The 18165-nt window shown below is 45.2% G+C and overlaps 1 protein-coding gene across 1 annotated transcript in view; it reads left to right on the forward strand.

The window, feature by feature from the left end:
• The window catches only part of LOC142196917 (dysbindin-like), a 35844-nt gene continuing 17679 nt past the window's right edge, over positions 1-18165 (forward strand). The window contains exon 1 of the mRNA XM_075266896.1: positions 1-123. Coding sequence (XP_075122997.1) covers positions 1-123 — 123 coding nt within the window. The remainder of the gene's footprint in view (positions 124-18165) is intronic.

Here is an 18165-nt window from a genome sequence, read left to right on the forward strand (position 1 = left end):
ATGGTGTTGCGTTGCACTATTAAGGATTCTAGTCACAGAAAATTCAAGCTTCAGACTAGGCCCCATGTTGCAGAAGACAGAAGAGATGGGAAATATGAACAATTACAGTCACAGATGTCACCCGTGAGTCACAACATATTTCCTGTACTGTATGGTCTTAATAGACGTGTGCTGCTATCTACCACCATAGGTCGCTCTATAGTGATAATATCAGTATGCCTAGACGTGTTTGCCTCACCCTGTGCTGAACCCCTAGCTACACCTCGGCTGTAGTGACAAGATGCCTTCTCCTCTACTGTGCTAAACCGCAGTTTTTTTCACTGTTTCGCCTCTGATAAAAATTTGAATAAAAAGTAATAAAAACAATAGACGTTCCCCAAAATGGTATAACTAAAATGTACACCTGGACCCACAAAAAAATGCCCTATGCATATGGCAAAATTTTATTTTTATTTTTGCAAAGTTTGAGATTTTTGTTAATGGGTTAAAGGACACGACTGGTGACAGCTCATACAGTTTTATGTTAGTGTAATGACAGTCACCTCTATCACAGAATTGTCTGACTATTGTATAAGCAATTCTACCTCCGATGCCGCCCCTGCTACCTCTTGTGTCACACCTCTCTACCTCATAGATTGTAAGCTCTTGTGAGCAGGGCCCTCAGTCCTATTGTGTGAAATGACTATTTCTTTGTAATATATCTTTTTGTCTGTACTTGAACCCTACAAATTGTACAGCGCTGCGGAATATGTTGGCACTATATAAATAACATTTATTATTACTATTATTATTATTACTGGATTAAAATATAACTAACACTATATAAATTTTACACATTTAGCATTCCTGGAATCGTACCAAAACATAGAATACAGGTGACATGTCATTTTGGCTGCACAGTAAATGCCGTAAAAACTAAGCCCTTAAAGGGGTTTTCCCATCTCCCTGTTTCAGCAGTTTGCCTGTTGTCTCTTCTTCTCACTTCCTGTACCCTCCCCCACAGCTTGCTCAACAGGACACTAGAGTATCACAATACTTATGCAAAATCAAATATGCACACGCTTGTAGAGAATGGACTCCGTGTTATCTGTGTGTTTACATAGAAAAATAACAGACTCGGCTTTATCAGCAAACTGCAATTAGCTAAACAGATTGTCATGCCAGCAGAGCAGTGAGTGACGTCACTTGTCCTATCACACAGGTCCAACACTATGGAAACACTGTTTAAACAATGGGAGGAATAAGTTCACATAGCAGGCAAACAAAGCAGCATTTTTTAAAGCAATATATTTAGGAAAAGTCTTCAATTTACATAAGTTACCCATATAGATAGGATCCTTGAGATGGGACAACCCCTTTAAGAAAGTCGCACAAATGCACTAATTCCACCCCATTCTGATTTTTTTAGAAGCTTTCTCAAACATTGTTCAGGATAATAAATGGTACCATTACGAAGCACATTAAACCCTAATATGGTTCTGTGGATGGAAAAATATACAAAGAGTTACAGGGTTTGGAAGGTGGGCAGTTAAAAATGAAAATCAAAAAAATGCCTCTGATGGGAAGGGGTTAATAACTTGTAATGTTTCTGTAGAGATGAGAATTATCTATCTAGTACACTTGAAGTGCTCCTTGTCTGCCTTTAAACTTACTTTCCCTCAACTGACTGTTTATATTTCATTGTCCTATCCCACAGTGACATCATCCAGTGCCAGCTGGAAGCTGAAAAGAAATCCTTTATGTTTCAGCCTGAATCTCGCTCAGTACATACCGTCTGGATGATGCAATCTGACCTGCTAATATAACCACACGTAACTCCCTCTGCAATAGATAACTATGGGGGAGAAATAGATATCTGCAGAAACAGGAGGGCTGACGTTGCCCTTTCTATAATACTCTTAAAGTTCAAACCAAGGTAGTGATCTTAATCCCTTAAAGGGGTATTCCCACGTCACATACTCATCACTCTTCGCTGCTGTAAAATCTTCTTTCTTCCTGCTTTGTTGTGTTGTTGTGTGGGTAGGGTTACATATGCAAACCCAACGGCAAGATGACGTCGCTTCTATGCCGCTGGCCCTGCATGTGCGCTCCCGATGCAGCTAGGCATTGGACGTACAGCGAATAGTGAGACCAGTCAGTTCCCCAGCCTTCACAATGCCAATACAGACCCGACATCCGCTATAATAGAAAGGCGGATGCCAGGGAGGGTTAGACACCGGCACAGGTGCCTGTGACATCGCTACGCTCCTGCCTTGCATGAAGCCAGCAGCGGCAGGAGCGATGCTGCTATTCCGCTCCTCCGCCCCCCCCCCCCCCTCCGGAATAGCAGCATGGCTCCTGCAGGTGGCTGGCTTCATGCAGGGCAGGAGCGTAGCCAGTGGCGTAACTAGGAATGGCGGGGCCCCGTGGCGAACTTTTGACATGGGGCCCCCCCGACACCGAAGATCTCGACCGAGTCCCTCCTACGCATTCCTGCGCGCTCTATTATGTCCCTTAGTGGCCCCTGCACACAGTATTATGTCCCTTAGTGGCCCCTGCACACAGTATTATGTCCCTTAGTGGCCCCTGCACACAGTATTATGTCCCTTAGTGGCCCCTGCACACAGTATTATGTCCCTTAGTGGCCCCTGCACACAGTATTATCCCCCATAGTGGCCCCTGCACACAGTATTATGTCCCTTAGTGGCCCCTACAGGACTAAATACTGTCACCGCTGACCGCTATACCAGGACAAATTGTGGATAAAAAAAAATCTGGTCCTGTGCATTACAATTTAGTAACTCCATGTGCCTCATATTAATAGCAGTTAACCCTATCATGTCCCTCACATTAAGCCTTGTGTACCTCACATAAGAGTTACTGATATGTGAGAGACATGGAGGTAATAATAAAGTATCTTCATTACTATTACCCCCAAATGTCTCACATATCAGTAACTCTTATGGTGAGGCAAACAGGGGTTAATGTGAGGGAGATGATGGGGTTAACTGCTATTACTATGAGGCACATGGAGTTACTAAAACACAAGTAATCCCCCCAAATGCCTGATAGTAATAAGTAACCCCAGTACGTACCTGTGTAGCTTCAGTTTCATTTTCCTGGAGCAGCTTCTTCCTCTTCTCTTCTGTGCTGGACGGCAGGGATAAGCCCCGCCTCCTCCTCTCATTGGTGGGCAGAGGACAGCAGAGAAAGGGAGGGGGGAGAGAGGGGGGGAACGTCCTGCAGCGCTGACAGGAGCCAGACCTGCAGCTCCTGTGTCTCAGCCGTTGCTGCAGCTTCGGGGCCCCCTGTTGGTGGAAAGTATTCCACCAACAGGGGGCCCCGATCATTATACTCGGGGGTCCGAAAAGACCTCCGAGCATAATGATAGCAGCTGTCACCGGGCCCCTAATGTCCCGGGCCCTGTGGCAGCTGCTACCGCTGCTATGGTGGTAGTTACGCCACTGAGCGTAGCGATGTCACAGGCCCCGGCACCTGTGCTGGCGTCTAACCCTCCCTGGCATCCGCCTCTCTATTACAGCGGATGCCGGGTCTGTATTGGCGACCCCTTTCCCCCAAAGTGTAAACTACCCCCCCCCCCTTCCAGGCTGGCTCCCGTGCACTTAGCCCCTCCTCCCTCCCCCCTGAGAGCAGCAGATACATCACTTGACTTTTCACTAGATAAGTCAAGGGTTGTGTCAAAATGAATTGAATAAAGTAAGATAGTGGACAAACAAAGCAGTTTTGCTGAAGCAATGTATTTAGGAAAAGTCTTACATTCACATTAACACGCAGTATAGATAGGATCCTTGTGATGGGAAAACCCCTTTAAAGAGAATGTGTTTTTTTTTTTTTTAAATCAAGTTGTAAGTTAAACATATTTTAAAGAATTTTTGGCTAGGTTTTTAAAACATTTTACGTCTTTTGTATAATTTTTTTAAAATTCCTAAAACTCCTGCAGTTTTGACTCTAGCCACCAAGGCAAATAAAATGCAGAAACTTCCTGATTTTTGTAGATTTCTTTGCAGCAGCCGCTTCACCTATGAGTTCACTAATGATCACAGCTATCATGTGATAAGACACAGAATCCACCAGTCACAATTGGTGATGGTCACAGCTTATCTATCTCTCCCCTCTGTGCAATGACCTCTGCACAGGTCACAGAGCATGCCTAGAAAATGCTTCCATAGAAGTCAATAGGGTCTACTTTAGACCATTGTGTCTATGACCTTTGGTCCACCTCCAGGAGACAGGATGTCACACACTATTTTAGGCTTAGCAGGGAAGCCTAAGAGGCAGGTGTCAGACCCTTGTAGATGTAATATTGATGACCAATCCTGAACACCGGTTTAATGGCCTGTTTATTTTCCTTACTATACAGACAGTATAGGAGCTTCCTAGGTCCCCAATAATGACTGCAGACAAGTCCCCCAGTCTCTTAACAGATCACTAAGAAACTCAGTGATCAAAGGGGGGTAACACTTTTGATTATACTGCATTCCTGAATGGCAGAGGTGAAAGGTCTAGCAGCTGAGACTGAGCCTGAAGCTTCCTCTCCTTCTGCCTGCAGAGAGGCAAGAAGCTCTAAGAACTGAGACTGCAATGTACAAATATATCATTGTACCGTATTAGCCAGTGGATATGAAATGAAAAGATTGAGAGGCCTCAGTAATTGATACCTTTTTTAATGGTTAACAAAAAATGATGACAGATTGCAAGCTTTCGGGACTACTAGGTCTCTTCATCAGGCATGGTATAACACAATATCTGAAGGCAAGCACATGATGTGTTATACCATGCCTTATGAAGGGACCTAGCAGTCCCGAAAGCTTGCAATCTGTCATCCAGTGGCGTAACTAGGAATGGCGGGGCCCCGTGGCGAACTTTTGACATGGCCCCCCCCAACTGTCACCGACGCCAAAGACCTCGACCGACCCCCTCCTCCACACTCTATTATGTCCCTTAGTAAGCCCTGCACACAGTATTATGTCCATTAGTGGCCCCTGCACACAGTATTATGTCCATTAGTGGCCCCTGCACACAGTATTATGTCCCTTAGTAAGCCCTGCACACAGTATTATGTCCATTAGTGGCCGCTGCACACAGTATTATGTCCATTAGTGGCCCCTGCACACAGTATTATGTCCATTAGTGGCCCCTGCACACAGTATTATGTCCATTAGTGGCCCCTGCACACAGTATTATGTCCCTTAGTAAGCCCTGCACACAGTATTATGTCCATTAGTGGCCGCTGCACACAGTATTATGTCCATTAGTGGCCCCTGCACACAGTATTATGACCATTAGTAGCCGCTGCACACAGTATTATGTCCCTTAGTGGCCTCTGCACACAGTATTATCACCAATAGTGGTCCCTGCACACAGTATTATCCCCCATAGTGTCCCCTGCACACAGTATTATCCCCAATAGTGGCCCCTGCCCACAGTATTAACCCCATAGTGTCCCCTGCACACAGTATTATCCCCCATAGTGGCCCCTGCACACAGTATTATCCCCCATAGTGGCCCCTGCACACAGTATTATCCCCCATAGTGTCCCCTGCACACAGTATTATGTCCCACTGTGGACACCCATAAACAATCATTATACTCTGGGGTCTTTTCAGACCCCAGAGTATAATAATCGGGGACCCGGGGGAGTAAAAACATAAAAAAAAAAAAAGTTGCTTACCTGTCCCCCGGCTCCTATGCTGTCGGCCGCCACTCTCGTCCTTCTTTAATGACGTTGGACGTCACATGACCCGGGAAGCAGGCCGGGTTCATGTGACATCAGAGACGTCAGACAAGTATGAAGGAGGCCTGGCAGGATCGTAGAGATGTAAGTAACAGTATTTTTTACGTTCCCTTACCTCTCCCGGTCCGCCGATCATTATACTTGGGGGTATGCACCCCCCAAGTATTTGTGGGGCCCACGGTGTCACTTGCCGATCCCGTTCCTGCCAGGATCGGCAAGTAAATAGGGCCCGTAACGGCCTATTAAAAAAAAAACAAAAAAAACGCAGCAGTAGCGGCTGTCACTGGGCCCCCTAATGGCCCAGGCCCTGTGGAAGCCGCCTCCGCTGCCTCTACGGTAGTTACAGCCCTGCTGTCATCATTTTTTGTTAGCCGTTAAAAAAGGTATCCACTACTGAGGCCTCTCAATCTTTACATCGCAATGTACAGGTCATTCTCAGAGCAGCAGTAAAAGACTCCACTGTAAAGTAAGGTCCTGCAATGTCTGTCATCAAAAGACAGTGGTCACTTATTATCACAAATGTCACAAATATATTAAAGGGGTTGTCTAATTCATTTTATTGCTACCCTCTTCACTGTTTACATCACACATCATTAGTTTCCTAGCAATGGAAGTACAGTCTCATCCCATTCAGTGTGGTAACAGATGAGTGCAGACCCCGATGTCTGAGGGGGGCCAAAGCTCCGTCTACCACATAATAATGGAATGTTATGTTGGAGCCCGTCAGTTGTGTTTATGCCTCTGTTACTATGGCCACCATTATATAGGGTTATCTGCAAAGCCCAATGACTTCATCATCTGAGAGACGTTGTCACCCTGAGCATTCTGGGATTTTCTTTATCCTAAGTCATTCCTAAGATATAAGCCCTTCTGCTGATGCAAATTTGTGTATAACAACCAAGTGGGTGGTAACACTGCAAGACATACAGCACACAGAGACCCTGCCTATATGTCATGCAGTGTTACCGCCCACTTGTCTAATATTTTCCTCAATACTAAAAAGGCTTATAACTTTGGAATGGCTGAATTAATTTAGATAAACAAAACACTAAAATGCTCAGAGTGACCGCGCCTGTAAGATGATGTATGGCATTGGGCTTTCAGATCTGGTAAAAGGACATTTTTAAGCGTCAGCTTGACAAATTGTTGTTTTTATTATTCTTAATATTACCATGGTTTATGACTCCATCATATTCATTGATACAATACATTGCAGAAGAGGGAAATGAAGAAAGAAACTTCCTAGCTTCCTTTCTTGCAGGAACAGCTTGACATTTGGGCAGATCTCTGACAAAGAGATTATGAGATAGTGATGGAAACTATGTCATGGGTCATGGCCTGTCAACCAGCCCAGAAATCTACAAAGTCTCCCAATGAGGTTCCCGCGATTCTATGCAGGTCATATGGTGTATATACAGTATAATGTGTATATATATAATGTGTTTCTCAGTTCAGTCCCATCATAGAGAGAGGGAGGAGGGTGATGATGGATATAGCAGATAATCATAGGGGGCACTGATGGATTTTCTGTCTTTCTGCAAGCAGCTGGAAACTCGTGAGTTACAGTAATTATTTGTGGAAATCATGCTTCATATTTTCCCATAGGCTTTAATAAAAAGCCTGACTGTCTATTGTAACTGAAAAGGCACTTAGAGAATGGACATTTTCTTCTTAATTCATTTGGATACTTATTATACTGTATGTAAAGAAAGAGTCAGTGTAAAGCCCGTAAAGCCCACTTCACACCACGTTTTATGCCTTTGTTTGACAAATATACTGGGAAAAGCTCTTGATGTATACATCTGAGGAAAGGCTTCAACATATCCCACTGTCTAGGCATACATCATCCACAGGTTCCAATTGTAATAATAGTATATGGCGCACTGTATGTTTCATTACTACATAACATTATATGGAATAGTACTGTATAGTATACTACATAATTTATTGCCTTTTTGAAATATACCAATTGTGAGAAGGTGACAGGCAGAGTGTTGGAGTCACAGTATATCTCTCCCAGATTCCTGACATACGTGTGGTTCACTGCAGGTCTTCAATAGGCCTCAGCCCAGGTGTGGGTCCTGGGCCCGTTACTGGGCCATAAAAGGCTGCAGAGCCTGCACTTCAGGGCAGATCCTGGGGGCGAGAAGAGGCGTCTGGGTCTGTCTTGACACTATAAATCTGGACCGTACTGTGCTTGTTTTGTTCTAGTTGTAAGCCACACATACAGTTAGTACATATTGTTTAGTTAGAGCTCGGACGAGCAGGGTTTTGTCTTTTGCATAAACTTAAGGCTGTATTTTATTTTATTCATTTGGTGCCTGAAGTGAAGGTTTATTTATTTTGCAGTTTGCACCAGATTTTGTGTCCCTGTTTCTGACTGGTTGGGTCTGCACCATTGCTGCTACAGAGCTACTTTCCCCACACAATATATTTAACAGAGTCTAAAAGGATACTCATTTTTCCTCCGTCAGGTGAACAGAGCCCTACAGATACTACTAACAATACTCAAAGCACAAACGTGTTATCCTAAAAGATGGACATTTGCAATATTACAATTATGGAACATTCTCAGCTACTCTATTGTATACAGAATGTAATTGTCTGAAACTATCACCAAATTTACTGAAAGTCACAATGTCAGAGTACATGCTACTGTAAATTGGGAAAAAATAGTATGATCCTGATGTAAAAGGGAGCGAATGTGCTGCCGATGATACATAAATATGTGCTGATGTGACCCCTTAAGGGTAAGTTCATATGAGTTTTTTTGGACTGAAACCTAAGGTGGAGGCCGCCTCAGGTTCTGGTTCAAAACACGGGCAGCTGCCATCCAGTCGCGCACTCCTCTCCGGACTAGGCCTAGTGAATGGGCCTAGTTGGGAGGAGGGAGTGTCTTCAAGCCGAATTGCGAGGCGAATCGGCCTGACGAATGAGCACCTCCCGGCTCCCGGAAAAAAGAACTGACCGGCTCCCATTGATTTCAATGGGAGCCGTCTTTTCGGTCACAGATTTTGAGGCAGAAACGGCCTCAAAATCCTGACCAAAAAAGTGAACTTACCCTTAAGGTTCTGGAATGATGGTGGAGTGGTGATGTCACAGCTGAGGGTGTGACATGCAATGACGTCATCAGAAGTGCCAGCTCTACAACTGAGCCCCAGATCTGCAGTTTTCTTGACAGCAGGGGTGTGTGTCCTTTTGAGGCTCCATAGTGGGGAGGACTTTATGGGCATAATGTCACTGATGTTGATATTAGTGCATTGGTGCCGTAAATCAGAAATGATCAGAAACATAGTCAGGTAGACCACTGTAGGACAGGGGTGGTCACATCATATTGGGAACTCATTGACTCAAATGTCTCTTTGTGACCGTAGAGATGTCAATGTAATAAGGATGGTCATAAAAATACCATGGCAGGTCCTTGAGTTCCAGTGCATGCACTGATATCACAAGGGTGATGAGGTCATGATGGACTATGTCAGTGACTTTGCTTGACAATTTTCCTTTAAAGCTCCAAACATGAGATAGTATCACAGGTGGGAGCAGGCAACAATGTCACTACTAATGTAAGCCCTATACATTCCTATAATAACAGCTGCTAGCTTGTGATGATGGATATCCATGAGTGCAGAGGTGGCCCAGGCCAGAACTATTTTATCTTTTTTCAAGGTTCCAAAGTTGTTGATGATGCGACAAGATCCAATGTCTTCACATTGGCGGTGTCACTGCTGATGACATCATCTGGGTCTATCATTAGAATCCCTTTTTTCAGTACTACCACATTGGAATAGCCTTAAGAAAGGCTATTCAAACCCTATCTGTAGAATTCTTCTCTGCGCCACCGTTCCGGTGATATTCCTGGTTTTCTCTGTTTGCAAATTACTCTCCAGACAGAACAGGGGGCGATTCCCCTGCGCTCAAACAGCCAACTTCTACAGCCACGCGCATCCTCCTGTGTCTTCTTCTTCGTAAGTGTTGCCGGTACAGAGCTACTGAGCATGCTCAGTATGCTCTGTACTCCGAAGAACTCCGAATGTGCAGTACACTCATGTAACGGCCACAGAAAAATGGCTGACAAGACATGCGCCGACTGAATATTTTATTATTATTACTCTAATAAAAATCTATGGCAACTGAGAACTATGGTACCCAGCAATGAGTACATTAATATACAACATCGGAATAAGATAAACTTAAAAGCAAATAAAAATGCAAAAAAATATTAGGAACAAAAATACTATATGTATCGGGGAAATGGCTGCACTTGTATAGTTCCTTATTATGTGTGTTGCTATTCTCTAGGGATTATAATCATAACTGCACAGGAAAGCTTTGCATGGGAATCCTCTAAAACATGAGCGGAACCTAATACCAATGAATACTTGGGAAACGTTTAAGACTGTTAAACTTTTATTGTTCACCAGTTCTTCTCATGAAAGCTAACCCAATGGTGTGTATTTGGGCAGTTAGTGGAATCTGGAGAAATCCACAGATACAAAAATCCGGTAGGTGCACATGTCACGGAGCAAAAGGTATACGTCCTTCCTCTGGAGGATACCTTAAATCAACACGGACGCAAGAGGTCGGGAGACAACAGCAATTTATTGTAATCCACAAAGTTAGTAGCCGGCGGCGGTCACATCAACCGTAATAACAATAAGTCCACAGAAGTCCCAATCCAATGATAGCTTTGGTTCCTTGGTCCTGTAACTAAATCCTGGCTCTCTGCAGAGCTGTGCACAGGCCGGCTAACCCATACTAACTGCTAGCTACAACTATATACTAACACTTACATCCTATATCTGTGGGTGGGAAGGGCTGAGTCACAGATCCTTCCCCCCTCACCTATACCAAGGAGAGCAGACTCCCTGTCTACTATGGACAATGCACCATCCAACATCTTCTTGGAGACACCAATCAGATTATCTCCACCCATTGTCCTCACTAGTTAGAGGTATTTACATACAATGTGCTAACACACTAGACCCTAATCAGCCAACTACACATTGATGTATACAACAGGTTAGAGAATACACTCCACATGAAATATATATTACACATGGCCTATAGTATAGACTCTAACCATCCCGTGACAACCCCTCCCCCTCTCAAAACATGTGCATGACACAATTGGCCTACACAGGTAAATTGGGGAATGCACATCAGTCTCTATAGCTCATATGTCCTCCTGCCGGGATAACCCATCCGCGTTCTGGTGTTGGTTCCCTCGGCGGTACTGAATGGTAAAGTTGTAGGGTTGAAGGGCTGGCATCTGGCAGAAAATCCGGTGGATCCATGTTGGCTTCTCCCTGAGCTTGGCTTCGGGTCACTGCTCCCACAAAGTGGCACTGTAGATTTCCAACATCGTTGCCTAACAGAACATTGGCCGGCAGCCCGCTCATCACACCAATTGTGCATCGTTTTGGTCCATAACCATAGTCGAGTTCCACGGTAGCTTTAGGAATACGTCTCCGAGTACCCCCTGCCAACTTGATAGAAATGCCAGGGCCCTCCTCTAGGGCCTCGGGTCGCACAACTCGGGGGTCCGCTACTGTTAGGAAAGCTCCCGAGTCCCGGAATCCAACAACTGTTCGGCCATCCAGTAGGACCTCCTGCAAGTGCTTCCGCTGAAGGTTTGCGGGATGTGTGGCGGAAGGCTGAATCCCATAGACCCCTGGAGGTGGAACAGATGGGTCATTCATGGAGTCATCTGGAAATGGGGCCAAACTTTCTGTCCTAGGGGTGGTTCCCAGGTAGTGAATAGGCCGGGATGCCACGGTGGCCCGTGCCCCCATGTTAACAGGGCAACTAGCTTGCAAATGTCCAGGCCGCCCGCACCCAAAACATCTGCGCTCTAGCATTCTTCCAGTAGGTCGTTGTCTAGGGACAGGGTTGTTCATAGCTGGAGGCCGATGGGCTGGGGCAGGGGTAGAGGGGGAATTGTAATCCTGAGGCCGGGCACGAAAGGTGGGTGGCTGGCTGAAGGGTGTCTGGCGGACTGTGGTAGTTTTCCACTCCTCTGCAAACAACCTCTTCCACTGCGGCTTGATGGTCAGGCCCTCATCTGCAAGAGAAGCAGCTTGCTTAACTGTGGCTGGGTTCCGTTCCAGCACCCACTCACGGATCTCAGCAGGGCACTGGGAAAAGAACTGTTCCTTAAGTATGACTTGGAGGACCTTATCGACTGTGACAGCCCCCTCTCCTTCTAGCCAGCGCTTGCATGCTTGCTTCAACTTGTGGGCGAACATGTGAAAGGAGCTTCCCCCATTGTAAGGCAAAGAGCGGAAATGAACTCGGTAGGTCTCTGGAGTGACTGCATAATACTTCTGCACCGCTCTTTTAATGGCCTCATAGTCCCGCTGATCACTAGGGTCCATGGCTCTGAGAGCTTCCGCAGCCCCATCTCGTAGGTGCCCCACCAGATACCGGACCCAATCCTTCTCTGGGACTTCCATCAGGTGGCACTGGTGTTCGAAGTCCTGAAAATATCCATCAACATCCCCAGCCACTTCATCAAAGGTCTTGAAGTGTTTATGGGAGACATATGGTGGTTCTCTCACTGTTGGGCTGGGGGTCGACGTTTGATTATGATTCCTCGTAGTTATCTCAGCCATTCGCATTTCATGCACCATTCTTTCCTTTTCATGCGCCATTCTCTGTTCCTCCTTCTCCGTTTCCTGAGCCCTCTGTAACGCTCTACTCCTTTGCTCTGCAGTTGCTCCTAGCCCCAGCACTGCCAATTCCTCCTCATACAAAACAACCCATCTGCTCTTTTGGGTCTGTACCTGCCACTCCCGTATCTCTACTGTCTCCTGGGGGCAGCCCTCCTCATGGTCGCTTTGCAGGGTCATCTCCTCCAGTGCCTCGATCAGTTGATCTTTCGTTCTTCCTTGGTAACTCAGGTTTAGTTCCCGGGCCCTTACTTGTAGACTTGCCATAGTCCAGTTCCTGTATTCTGAGGTTGTGGCTCCATTAATCGCTGAGCTGTTGTAGTCCATCTCGCTGTCCGCTGTTGATCCCACCGCTGCCAACCAGTTGTCACGGAGCAAAAGGTATACGTCCTTCCTCTGGAGGATACCTTAAATCAACACGGACGCAAGAGGTCGGGAGACAACAGCAATTTATTGTAATCCACAAAGTTAGTAGCCGGCGGCGGTCACATCAACCGTAATAACAATAAGTCCACAGAAGTCCCAATCCAATGATAGCTTTGGTTCCTTGGTCCTGTAACTAAATTCTGGCTCTCTGCAGAGCTGTGCACAGGCCGGCTAACCCATACTAACTGCTAGCTACAACTATATACTAACACTTACATCCTATATCTGTGGGTGGGGAGGGCTGAGTCACAGATCCTTCCCCCCTCACCTATACCAAGGAGAGCAGACTCCCTGTCTACTATGGACAATGCACCATCCAACATCTTCTTGGAGACACCAATCAGATTATCTCCACCCATTGTCCTCACTAGTTAGAGGTATTTGCATACAATGTGCTAACACACTAGACCCTAATCAGCCAACTACACATTGATGTATACAACAGGTTAGAGAATACACTCCACATGAAATATATATTACACATGGCCTATAGTATAGACTCTAACCATCCCGTGACAGCACACACCCTTGATAACAACAAATGGAGTCGGGCTGGCAAACAAACGACTTTTATTGATAACAGATGACGTGTTTCGGGGTACCAGTGCCAAACAACTAGCACCATCCCTTCCTCAGATCTGATTAAAAGTGACAATAAAAAGTTCAAATCAATAAAGAGGTGCTAATACAAATTGCACATATTGATCTGAGGTTTTTTTATTGTCACTTTTAATCAGATCTGAGGAAAGGGTGGTGCTAGTTGTTTGGCACTGGTACCCAGAAACACGTCATCTGTTATCAATAAAAGTCATTTCTTTGGGAGCCCGACTCCATTTGTTGTTGTCAAGGGTGTGTGTGCCTGCTGGATTTTTGTATCTGTGTAATTCTCCAGAATCCACTAACTGCCAAGTATCCCAGCAGCTTTTTACTCAAGGGGAGCTGTTTCCTCTAGGTCATGGCGACCCCCGCACTTGGCTATACAGCCTTATAAACTTTGCATCACATCCTCAAAAGTTGAAGTGGGAGGGGTATGTTCCCCAGAGGAGGAATCACGCAATGAACCATACCATTACCAGTGCCATTTCCTAGTTAAAAGGAAGCACGTACTCTTCTCTTGTTTTTTTCCTCAAAACATACCCAATGGTGTGTACATGTTGTAAGCCAATGGCTGGTCAGGTAATGGAGGGGGTGTACATCTCACCCAGACTACTAAAGTGGGTGAGATGAGAAAACTCCAGAAGGAATGTTTGTTCTCAGCAGACAACTTTCATCTGCTGAGCATTTTGGTAAATGCTCAGTACTGGGCTGGATTTTTAGGAATGACAGGTAGGATTGGTAGTGGGACCTGTCATTCTACCCCCCTCCAGTCCACACTTTGGGAATGTTCCGGCAGCGACTCAGCTGAAGAGAGTCTCCTCGTCAAGGAGGCTTAAGAAGTCAGCTCCAGCAGCAACACTTTGGCAGAGCTTGGCTGGAGAGCTGACAGAGAGGTTATATTTTTGGGAGCTGCGTCCTGAATGATTCTACAGGTTTTTTGGACTTCTGTTACTCTAGGTGATGTAACCTATTCTATGTTTAGTTAGAGCCTAGCTGGGCAGGTATTTATTTTTGCATTTTTTCCTTTTGTTGCTGCACTATCTTTTTGAGTGAAAATAAACTCTACCTTTGTTTTGGACTGCAGAAACTGGAGTTGTGTGTCTATGCCACCCCACCTAGCAAACCCAGGCCCTGACAACGTATACAATATTCTACACTGAAGCCAAAAAAACAAAAATTGCCCCACAGCTCAAAAGTGCCCATAAACAAAAATCTATGCATACACGGAAAAAGCTCCTCGGCTAGGAGTAAACCAAATGGAAAAAAAAAAAAAGTTTCCAGCAACACAACAGACCAAAAAATGTATAAAACTTAACTTTTAATGTTCCATAGCACAATCATTAAAAATAACACATCTACTGAATTAAAAATTCACATAGAAAAATGCACACAAAATCAAAAAAACATAAAAGTGAAGACAAAAAAAACGCCAAATTTTGGGCTTCTTACGAGTTTCAGGGCTTGTTGCCCCTTACTGCTATGAGTAAGGAGCAACAAGCCCTGACACGCTCTACTCCACAAGCTGTCCACAGAGCTTTCAAGCTAGCCTTGTCTCCTTGAGCAAACCCCAAAGCTTTCCTCCTCACCCACCGAATGTGGAAACAAATCTTTATAGGGGTATTCCCATAACTCTTTTTCTGCAGCCTGCAGGGCTCTGTGCTCTCTTCACTTCCTGAATTTCTTGGCACATTGGGTGGGGTTTCACTTGCTCTGCTATGTTTGCAGTCAGTAATGAGGGATTGGTTGTAAATGCATTATCACAGTATAAAGCTGATGTGGAAACTGATGTAGCAGAGCTGGATTTGAGTCAGCTTGCATTACATGCAAACGTAATGGGCTCCTTATCTCAGCCCTTATCAGCCAAATTCAATTAAACCAGCTGAATAGTGGAAGAGCTGAAGATAGACAGCACAGTAATCCTGGAGCTCTCACCTCCCCCCTCCCCTATCTGAGGAGCTCCGTTGCTTGTCAGCCCCTTCCTCTCCCCCTGAGAGCAGGCAGCTAAGTCACTTGGGAAATGAGCAGATAAGCCCAGTGGCCATAGAAACGAAGTGTCAACAATGAAGTGAATAAATTAACATAGCGGCCAAACAAAGCAGTTTTGATAAAGCAATGTATTTAGGAAAAGTCTTAAATCCACATAAACTATCATTATAGATAGGATCCTTGTGATGGGGCAACCCCTTTAAACATGGAGTCATTCCTACTCTCGTCAACCTCTGCAAAGCCTCACGTCAATGGTTCACATCACGAGGAGAGAAGCAAACAGCTTCTCTCATGGAGCAACTCATAGATGCAACCTGATTCTGCCTCCAGAGTCAATGCAGTTTCCAGAAAATACCAAAACGACTGACCGCACAATGACCTGCACCCACATAAAGTGATACTTTTCATATAACTCACTGCACAATCCAATGCAAACAATTCACAATGACTAATATAACTATATAATAATAAACCTTCTTGTGCTGCACCTTGCCTATTACTGCATGCACAATCTAAACAGGACTTAAACCCTTCCCAAGCTGACCGCCACAGTAACTATCCAATAGACCACAGGGAAACAGATACTTATTCAAACAAATTTTGGTTTTGCACCGTCTGAACCTGAAACTAAATGAATTTTAAGAAGGTTGCCCATCTCTACTCTGTATTAGTTTATGGGTCTGTGTTCAAGGAGCCTGAATGTACTTAGAAGTCTACCAAGTGTCTGTATTTAAGGAATTAATGGTTTGGGGATATCCTCAAAGGTCTGTTCTGGCATCTGTATTTATATAGGGGTTTTGGTTGGGGAGTTTGTTCTTGGGTTTATATTTATTTCAGGGTTCTTTTTCAGGATCTATATTTAGGGGTCTGGTCTAGAGACTGTAATAGTCATAATATAGGAGTTTGAGGTCTGTATTTGTTTAGGAGGGTGGTCTGTACTTTATCCTCGATGCAGCAGCACTCAAACTTGGCCACTACTCCACTCACACCACACAAGCGCAGTATTGAGATCTCATTTCCAGTAACTGGTGGGTGTCCAATTGGTTGCCATCCATTTACATCCTATTCTGTGATCTTGTGGGAAATCCACTTAACTTTCCACCATTATATAATGTGATGGTTTCTTGAAGTAATGGTGAATAAAAACCCAACATCAACTAGAAACAGTGGCAGGACCTGACTAGCCCACCAGCTTACCAAAGGATCCTGCAGTCAGCTCAGGCTTTGACACAGTAAAGCGGAACCCCATTTGAAGCCCATTACTGCTAGGGACAAGTCCTACAAATATTGTGACCTGTGCCCACAATGACTACATCATAGTATAGCATCCAGCTAAAGTAGGGTGTGTACATGCTTTGTAAAGCTTTGTATAGCTGGAGGAGGCGTCCTCAGAATCATTTCCTCAATAATTAGAAAAGACAACACAGATCATCCATTGTGTGCATGAATCATTGTAGCTCCTGTCTCATTCTATTCTATAGTGTTTGTGATTAGAGATGAGCGAACAGTGTTCTATCGAACACATGTTCGATCGGATATCAGGGTGTTCGCCATGTTCGAATCGAATCGAACACCACGTGGTAAAGTGCGCCAAAATTCGATTCCCCTCCCACCTTCCCTGGCGCCTTTTTTGCACCAATAACAGCGCAGGGGAGGTGGGACAGGAACTACGACACTGGGGGCATTGAAAAAAATTGGAAAAAGTCATTGGCTGCCGAAATCAGGTGACCTCCATTTTAGACGAATAGTGGATTTCAAATCCGGGTCATATGAGAATGTGAACTTTGTGACTATGAGACAGGGATAGCTGTACAGGCAGGGATAGCTAGGGATAACCTTTATTTAGGGGGGAATGTTATTAAAAATAACTTTTTGGGGCTCTATCGGGTGTTTAATTGTGATTTTTGTGAGATAAACTTTTTCCCATAGGGATGCATTGGCCAGCGCTGATTGGCCGAATTCCGTACTCTGGCCAATCAGTGCTGGCCAATGCATTCTATTAGCTTGATGAAGCAGAGTGTGCACAAGGGTTCAAGCGCACCCTCGGCTCTGATGTAGCAGAGCCGAGGCTGCACAAGGGTTCAAGCGCACCCTCGGCTCTGATGTAGGAGAGCCGAGGGTGCACTTGAACCCTTGTGCACCCTCAGCTCTGCTACATCAGAGCCGAGGGTGCGCTTGAACCCTTGTGCACACTCTGCTTCATCAAGCTAATAGAATGCATTGGCCAGCGCTGATTGGCCAATGTATTCTATTAGCCTGATGAAGTAGAGCTGAATGTGTGTGCTAAGCACACACATTCAGCTCTACTTCATCGGGCTAATAGAATGCATTGGCCAGCGCTGATTGGCCAGAGTACGGAACTCGACCAATCAGCGCTGGCTCTGCTGGAGGAGGCGGAGTCTAAGATCGCTCCACACCAGTCTCCATTCAGGTCCGACCTTAGACTCCGCCTCCTCCGGCAGAGCCAGCGCTGATTGGCCGAAGGCTGGCCAATGCATTCCTATGCGAATGCAGAGACTTAGCAGTGCTGAGTCAGTTTTGCTCAACTACACATCTGATGCACACTCGGCACTGCTACATCAGATGTAGCAATCTGATGTAGCAGAGCCGAGGGTGCACTAGAACCCCTGTGCAAACTCAGTTCACGCTAATAGAATGCATTGGCCAGCGCTGATTGGCCAATGCATTCTATTAGCCCGATGAAGTAGAGCTGAATGTGTGTGCTAAGCACACACATTCAGCACTGCTTCA

Source organism: Leptodactylus fuscus, chromosome 3 (genome assembly GCF_031893055.1).
Source record: "Leptodactylus fuscus isolate aLepFus1 chromosome 3, aLepFus1.hap2, whole genome shotgun sequence".
Classification (NCBI taxonomy): domain Eukaryota; kingdom Metazoa; phylum Chordata; class Amphibia; order Anura; family Leptodactylidae; genus Leptodactylus; species Leptodactylus fuscus.